General features: G+C 39.0%; 1 protein-coding gene across 1 annotated transcript; it reads right to left on the reverse strand.

Annotated features, from left to right (window-relative positions):
- Positions 1–5,011: 5,011 nt before the first annotated feature.
- Positions 5,012–7,572, reverse strand: sem1 (SEM1 26S proteasome subunit). The gene is made up of 3 exons (XM_069698301.1): positions 7,451–7,572; positions 6,869–6,962; positions 5,012–5,208 (listed from the first exon to the last, which is right to left on the reverse strand). The coding sequence occupies exons 1-3, from the start codon at positions 7,524–7,526 to the stop codon at positions 5,166–5,168; spliced, it is 213 nt and encodes a 70-aa protein (XP_069554402.1). The 5' UTR covers positions 7,527–7,572; the 3' UTR covers positions 5,012–5,165.
- Positions 7,573–8,608: the final 1,036 nt, after the last annotated feature.

Raw genomic sequence — 8,608 nt, forward strand, 5'->3', positions numbered from 1 at the left:
GTTATATCTGTGACTTTCAGGTTTCCTGCTACTTCAGCCCTACTCTAATTTTTTAAGCCTACATTTTTATAAATCTATCATAAGAGATATTGAGTCAAGAAAAGCACACAGATTGCAGTATTTTGGCTTTTAAGGATAAGTTTATTTGAGCATCATGGACATTTCACGCTGTATTATCTATGTTTATGTTCACATACAGATGCTTCAATCCTTATTTTACATTGCACACCATATTCTTGGTATAATCATAGATACATACTGTGAGTTTCCTCTGATCCCATCGAAAAGGGGGGGAAACCATTCAAGACAACACAGGATCATTTTGATGAGAATGAATGGAGCGGAAAAAGTAGCCCGTGGTCAATCCATACTGGTTAATTGAGGCAGTTAGGGTAGAAGAGACTTAAAAGCCTCAGTACTCCTTGACACTGATGGCTGTCCTATAAGGGACCCTCAGTAGGGCCCTCAGGTCTTTTGATAGGGCACTCGCCAGCGTCCTTTGGGGCTGTTTCACCCCCCACAAAAAACAGGCAGCCCTTTGTCACTGAGGGAAGGGGGATCTGGAGGGTTGCTCCTCGTTATTATTTTCTAAAGTAATTATACCTTATTATCTGTGTTTACTTTAGCGGGGGTGCTAGCATGCAGGTGTGGGCCATTCGGCAGTGGGTTGGCAGTCTCACTGATAAACGCACCCCAGAGTGTCTTTTTTTTTTTTTTTTTTTTTTTTTTAAACTCTCACCCCGCCATTTTTACTTGGGAGATTTTTGGGGGTTTTAGTAGTAGTATTGTAGCCCCACCGCTAATTTCAGCCCAACAAAAGAAACGTGCAATTAGGGCTATTATAGTAGCAGCTGCATGCTTCCTAGCTGTGCAGCGGCAGCTTCGTCTTCACCCTGACTCGCTGGTGAAGGGATTGGAGAGGGGAGACGCAGAGAGAGCAAGGCCTGTGGCAGTGGGAGAGAGAGCTGGAACGGTCACAGTAGCCTCCAGTGTCTGCAGAAAAAGAGAGGAAAATATAGCCTGGGAGGCTGGTGTGTGTCTTCAGTGTAGACACAGCAGGGACTCTCGCCCACAGGCTGGTGGGCCTTGAGAACAATGGATCTGCCATCTCCCAACATGAAGTGTTATGAAATAGTCCTCGCCACAGTTCCATTGGCTGCTCCCTTACATGTGGTCTCAGAACTGCGTGGGCCGAGGGAAAACCATTTGCAAATAAGAAAATGCTTTTTGTAGAGTCGGTGCATTCAGAAAGACGAGAATCAGTTCACAGAATTTGACGCATTTTGGATTAAATATGATGAAAGTATTAGACTACACCACTTGAATTTCTGTTTGAAAACTAAACGTGGACAGAGAACTTTTCTTCAGAAAAATGTTTAGTATTTAAAATTGAGCCGTTCAGTGCTGTTGAGATATTCACCCAGCAGATTGTTGTCCAGTTCTCTTCATATCAGTCAATATCAGCCGAGCCATCCGTGGTCAAGGTGAATCATGTGGGTCACAAAGGAACAAAAAAATATATAAAAAAAGCTTACACAAATTAAAGCTGTGATTGAATGGGATGAAAGAAGAACCAGCGCAGAGACACTGAAAAGCTTGGCGATCTGTGTGAGGTTGAATATTGAGGGCCCATCGAGGCCCTCGCAGTGCCAAACACAAGGGACCAATCTTACGCTCTCGGCACAAACAAAATGGTCACAAGTCCCCCTCTGTTGCTCTCACTTACCGATTCTCTCACTTCACCGACTTCCCAAACCTCCCAATAATCATCTTGCCCCGGGCCCCTTAGTTTCACGGGCATTAACAGATCTGAGTATCCCGCATATCTGATTCTGATCTCTTTGAGTCCAGCTGATGAACACGTGACCATGCTTGATGTCCTGCTGTATTTGCCAACAATATATATATATATTATCTTCAGTGACGTGTGAATCAGTAGCATCTGGAGCACACAGTACGGGCACAGGAGAGCTGTTGGCCTGTGTTATACAGCTGATTGGGACAATAACTGCTAGTAAACAGGGATGTTAAAGTTTCACTGCAACCTCTTCCATCTTTTAAAGTCAAAATCTGAGTGTAACACTTTCAATTGCGGAATGATTCCAACTATAATCTGATGTAAAAACAGCAAACAGTGCTGGTAAATCAACGCTGATCAATACTTAAAATGTTATGTTGTGTTCAAAATGTATTTGATTAAATGTCTAAGTATTTGATGTTATTAAATGTAATGAAACAACTGATTATCAATTGTCTCTTTAGGTCATAAAGGTTCATCAGGTTATAACAGAAACAATATTATATGGGGGAGTGAGAAAGGCCACATTTCTCCCAGTCAATGTACCTAAATTTAGATTACTGATAATATTATTGCGGCAATTACCAATATTACTGTTTGTTAAATTAAGTATTTGTTGCAATTCATTCGACTGCAAAAAGGTTTTTTTTTATTTGTAGTTTGAGTCTGATGTACAAGTAAAAAAAAGTCGGCCAATGAAAGAATGTTTCTAAGATTTTCAAATATTTCACTGAATTAGTTGTCATGGAAATTGTTGGCTTTTAAAAAAATAAAAAGATATTTAGAAAAGCAAACATATGACCCGCTTTAAAACAGTGCCTACAGATAAACAAACATGTCCAGCTTTTTCATCCATTTATTCTTTACAATGTGAATTGATGTAATATTCTTCTTTAGAAAAAGGAAGAACTTCTTGACATCAGGAGCTTGTATGACACCCGTTTAGCAGAAATACCTTCTTGTTGGTGTTTTACGTCACGTCCACCAGTCCGACATCGACTTGCAGGATTCTTTTTACTACTCCTCCATCCTTTAGTTGCAAAATGTTTGAGGGTTTAATTGCAAGTACTTTCCATTTCAAACCCTCCCACATCTCAATGGGGTGCAAATCTCTTCTGGAAAGCTGTCTTTGGTCTCCTGCTACTGTGGCCAAACAATTATCTTTGACTCGCATGTCCATGTAGACACCAACAGTTGCAAAAAAATACCTGCAGATCCTCTGATGACATATTAGGGACATCAAGACATCTTGTTAAATTCTTTTCCAGATTATTGGCATCCACAACCTTTCTTCTGAAGGCCTTAGAAAGATCGTTTTTGGCATGACGACACTTCAATAGCAAAGACAACACCAATGTCAGAGATTTATTCTACCTCTCGCTCCCTCATTGGCATCTAATCCGGAACTTCTGATTGTAATTTTATTGATTTAAAAGTCTTAATAAATGTAGTTTTTTTTCTTCATGTGACTCATCAGTTTCATTTATCTAAATTATGAAATTGACTATGTCAATTTTAGGTGTCATCTTACAATATCTTCATTGAGAGAGTTTTCCAAAGACGATCAAATGTTTGAGAAAGGCCAACCTTTTCCATGTAGTAGTTTTAGTACACTTCATTTTTCTAATGCCATTTCCTGTCATTCTTTAATGTTTCTAGGTAGTCATTTCTGAAAAATTCTTCAGAATTGATTTCTATTGCAAACAGTTGAAAGTATATCACCGCACTGACCAATTTTTTAATTTAGGATTTCATTCTAAAGAAGACTTAATTAAGAAACTTAATCAGTATATTAATGTTCAATTGAAGCTAACACACTGCTGCCAACTCTGTATTCTGCCAAAAAGCCCTAATCTTTTAAGTAACCAATCACTAAATGAAATAAATAAGTATTTCTCATCTGAAATGAGAAAATACAGAGGGGTACAATAAATGTACATAAATACAGTACTTCAATAAACATTTTCAGGTTCCTTTCCCCTTCTGGAGGTGGAGGATGGATATTATTCTCGGGATGAAAGCGGCTCTTGCAGCCTCGGTCTTACTGGCATCCATTTCACCTCATTAGGACCCTGGGACCGAGAGTCGACAAAACACTGAGAGAAATCATTTTTGCCGGGGGAGTGTGGCGGGGATAAATTGGCCTCTGGTTCAGTACAAGAGTCCCCGCTGCGCCAAGCGGAAGAGCAGGGCCTGGCTGGCAGTAGGGGCAGGCCCAGGCATGGCAGGCCGGGAGGCCCCATGCTGAGACCTCCTCCCTGTCTCTGACAAACACGGCAGTGGATAATCCCTCCTTCAGGGACTAAGCCCGGCGCTGTGGGGTTGAGAGGGAAGGGGGCTGTTATACAGCAGTGCAGAGGAACTGCCTGTGTGTGTGTGTGTGTGTGTGTGTGTGTGTGTGTGTGTGTGTGTGTGTGTGTGTGTGTGTCCCACATGCAACACAAGCACACTTACTCACACTTGTTTGCATTGTGTATACTTCCACTGTGAACATCTTGTGTACATCTCCATTTTCTCGTGTGCACTTTTGTTCTCTCTCCCTCGATGATGCAGACATCACTTTGACAGTTTCAATAAACAGAGCCTTTCACAAAAGTATGCTTGCTCCAAAAATGATCCCGAATATCTGCTGAGCACTTGAACCCGAGTAATATCATGCAAAATTCACGTAGTCCAACATAAATGCACAATGTGTCAGAGGGCAATAACAAGCCTCCCATTACAGGTAGATTGTGTTGACTTGGCAGGTGTGCGTCTGAGGAGATCAACAGCTCTTACAAAGACTGTAATTTGTCGATACTTTAGCCAAACCCTGAGTCATCTTCCATAACAGCAAAAATGGATTTAGTGTATGTGCCAAAGGATACAAGGAGTCCAACCACTTGATGAAACGGAAGAACGGGCTCAATTTCTGGTAATGACCAATGGAGCATCATCTATCCAGTGGTTATACTGCATGAATAAAGGTAAATAAAGCTTGCTCGAGTTTAGCAAAGTTTTGATGATAACTAAAGAAATCCAACCAATTTCTTCAGGTTAAATGTCTGGGATTAATCTGCAGGTCAGATTATATATTATTTATCTGGATTGCACACGGAAATGTAAAATAAACCTAAATATAATGCATAAACTAATTTATAACTATAAATGCCATCAACTAAACATTTGCAGTGTAATTGGTCAGTTTAAAAAAAAAAATCCCCAAAAGAATGGTTTCCTCAAAACATTTTACTTCCATCAATATTTTTTTTTACAAAAAAAAGAAACAAATTAACATCCTCAAATCTTTTCTTGCGGTCAACCAGGAATACTCAAATATAAATGTCCATATCCAATGTCATGGAGTACAGAGAGGCCTTGTCAGCCACTATGACGTCTCCATCTTGTAACCATGTTTTTCGAGCTCAGCTCTGCAGGGAGGAAAAGAAAAATAGAAAGATCAAGTCAGCAGAGATGATTACAGGTGGGTGGTTGAGGCATAAGTACCCTCTACTATTGATTGTAAGAACCATTAAGAGATGGGAGTGAAAAACTATATAAATATTGCATAATGCATGCAACTATGGATTTGATGATTACATATATATGGCAGCTGTGCCCTTTAACGATAATGATATCTTTAAGAAACAACTTAATAGTACGGCCATCGTAATTGGCCTAAATAAAACAATGGCATATTGCTGCCTAAAGTGTACTCGCATAAAAACAGAGCACCCATTTATCTATCAACAGTTATTGATTATGTGTTTAAGTTTGAGCCGTGAAAACATGACAGATCTTATGTGTGATGCAAAACTCCATTCAAACATCAACCCTGTTAAACTCGACGTAGTTAATGTACTTTCTGACATTGTGTCTTTCTTGTTTTTGATGTGTTTACAGCACAATTTCATAAAAGTGACGTATGTGGTGTCAGACTGCCATTAACAGCAATCTCGGCACCTGAAGAGGAGCAGGACAAGGCCTACAAATTAAGTTGAAAAAAAATAAAATAAATGCAGTTTTGATGCTGCAATTATATCAAAGAGAAACCTGCAAGTAGCTTCCTAAAAAGCATTTTGTTGATGTGCAGTGTCACTGTCCTACAATTCAAGCTGTAGATCAGGAAAAAAACAACTTAACTTTACATTTTAACTTAAATTTGACTGTTTTTCATATTGATTGTCACAGAACAAACACAAATATTAGGGCCAGTGCGATACAAAAGTAGTTGCTACAACTTGAAATATCTCAGTCTGTTTAAGTATTTCTATATCTCATACAGATCGTCTTCAGCTTTGTCCAGCCAGTGTCTCAGAGTCAGAGAGTCCTACATTCAATGCATTTCAAGTGTATATTAGCACATTAAACCATCAAATCATATTTCTATTCCTGAATATTTCATTTAAGAATCATAAATGAAGCCGTGTTTAAATGCTGACTGTGACCAACATTGTTTACGATGGTTAATCTAATTTCCCATTCAAAAGATAAAATAGTACTCCTTCTACACATATGGTTATAAAAAAAAACAATGTGAGTTAATGTCCCAAAAAGGTTTAGGTCCTGTAAACATACTTTTAAAAAAGCACATGACTGAGAATAACACATTACATAAATTAGGGGTGTGCCATAGTGTAATATTCATGATAATATTGGTGTAAATTTGAATAAGATAAAAACAAAATCTTGATAATGGTAATATTCTAGCTTGTTGATGTCATGACATGCGTATGTAGTGGAACGGTATAATATACCTTACTCTCAAACAACAAAAATGACTGGAAGCAGCTGTATCGCAAATGTTTTGGTGGGTCTTTATGCCACCTTAAATATTTACTTTATCTGAAGAAACGTGTTACTGTCGGCTCCAATTAGTGTATATATATAAAACGAAGGACCTCAATGTCTTACATGCACGGTTGAAGAGGAGGATTTGACCTGCAAGTATGACATCATCAAGAATAGAAACAGTCGTGGCATTTATGATTATTAACTGGTGCAACTGTAACAAGCCTCTGGTTTACCTGACGCACTGGGCAATGACAGGATATGGTTGTTTTTTTTAATGTTGGTGAAGGTTCAAACTACCTCAGCTGGTTTGAGAAATCATCCTCGACGTTGTCATCGTCCCAGTTGTCTTCCCAGACGTGAGCATCTTCGTCTTCATCCAGCCCCGTCCAATCTGGGAGAGGAAGCATCACCAACATCGGTTTTATTATTATTATTATAACTACAGATTTAAATTTAAAAATATATATATATATATATTCGACAAAAAGTTATAAAAACAAACACAACTGGTGCGACTGACGTCATCTTTAAACGTCATCTTTAACAAGCTCGCTGGCGTTTAGCCCGCTAATGAGCTGTAGTGTACGCGGAGGTAAAATAACCAAGAAGAAACGGTCCAGCGGCCCGTTTACTGAGAAATAACAAGGACAAGGAGCTCAATGAGTTTAATTTGGTTGCCACCGAGTCAACTCATCGCGACATGTTTCCTCGCAGGTTTGTCAACGTCGCTACTGCTGAAGCTAATGTTGCTAGGCTAGCTGAGTCACTGCAGCAGGGCCCGAAAACCGGAACAGCCTCCGACAAGACAGTAAAAAAAAAAAAAAAAAACCCACAAAAAACAAAAACTGAGCAGGACAGATTTTAGTTCATATTATTCACCCTCGGCTGGGAATTCTTCAAACTCGTCGTCCTCCTCCAGTAAGCCCAGGTCGACTGTTTGTTTCTTGTCCGACATGTTGGCTGTGCGTCGCAAGCGTGTTCGTCAAACGGCTCTCGCGCGCGGGAATTGTGGGAGTTGGAGTTTGTTCGAGCGGGTCGCGACTGCGCATGACTGCGCTCACTGCGCTCACTGCGCATGACACGCGCAGCAGTCACCCAACGCTCTGCTGCGAGTACAAGGTAGTGCAATTGCAATAATGGAACACTTAACCACAAAGTAAACATTATGTGCTTTACATTAATGTGAATGTACACTCACCCAAAGACAGAAAGGACTCAACTGTCCTCAGAAATAAAGCGACAGCAGACGTAGAAGTATTCAGATCATTTACTTAAGTAGGTTAAATGTAGGCCGCACTGAAAATAATCCACTGCAGGTAAAAGTCCTGCATTCAAAACTTTACGTATCAGAAAAATGTAGGTATAAAGTAGGCGTACAACATTTTTAGTCTGAACTTACTAAAGCTGTAAGACAAATGCTAAGGAGTAAAAAGCACAACATTTTGCCCTGAGATGTACAGAAGTATAAAGTTACACAAAAATGGAAATACTCAAGTGAAATAAAAGTACTTCAAACTTGTAGTAAATACAGTACTTGAGTAAATAACCCATACTTAGTTACAATCCAGCATTGTCAAATACAAACCAGTCAAATATTTTCAAAGAGGACCTCACAGTAGTCTAAACCTAAAAGACATAAATACATGATTCATTTCTCTGAGTCAAATTTATTTTCAAGTATATCAAAAAAAATTCATACATTTTAGTGGCTTTTAAAGTCCAAAGATTATACATCATAATTAGATCTTTGTCATTGACCTTGTAAATCGATCATATGTTCAGTTTTTTATTGTGTGTGTCATGTGTATTTTTAGGTGTATTATTAGTTTTTTTCAACCATGTTTATGCTGCTTTCTTGGTCAGGTCACTTTTGTCCTTGGTTAAATGAAGGCTATAATAAATGAGCATGATAGCATTTTCCTTATTTGATTTTTAAGATAATACAGCCCTATTAACTGTAATAAAATGTTGACCTGCAGTAGCCTGATTGGTATCACAAGTAACATCTATCGGCTATAGGCAATGACACACTTTGTG

The sequence above is a fragment of the Brachyistius frenatus genome, unplaced genomic scaffold, assembly GCF_029030835.1.
Source record: "Brachyistius frenatus isolate BFR_SWC_R1_liver_20210118 unplaced genomic scaffold, ASM2903083v1 Contig_2, whole genome shotgun sequence".
NCBI lineage: Eukaryota > Metazoa > Chordata > Actinopteri > Embiotocidae > Brachyistius > Brachyistius frenatus.

Bases quoted from the DNA above. Each gene is read 5' to 3' on its own strand.
- sem1 (XM_069698301.1), bottom strand. From the start codon at position 7,526: ATGTCGGACAAGAAACAAACAGTCGACCTGGGCTTACTGGAGGAGGAC. The intron at 6,963-7,450 runs GTGAATAATATG...TTCCTCTCCCAG, and splicing joins TGAAGAATTCCCAGCCGAGG to ATTGGACGGGGCTGGATGAA. The intron at 5,209-6,868 runs GTAGTTTGAACC...TCCTCCCTGCAG, and splicing joins GATTTCTCAAACCAGCTGAG to AGCTGAGCTCGAAAAACATG.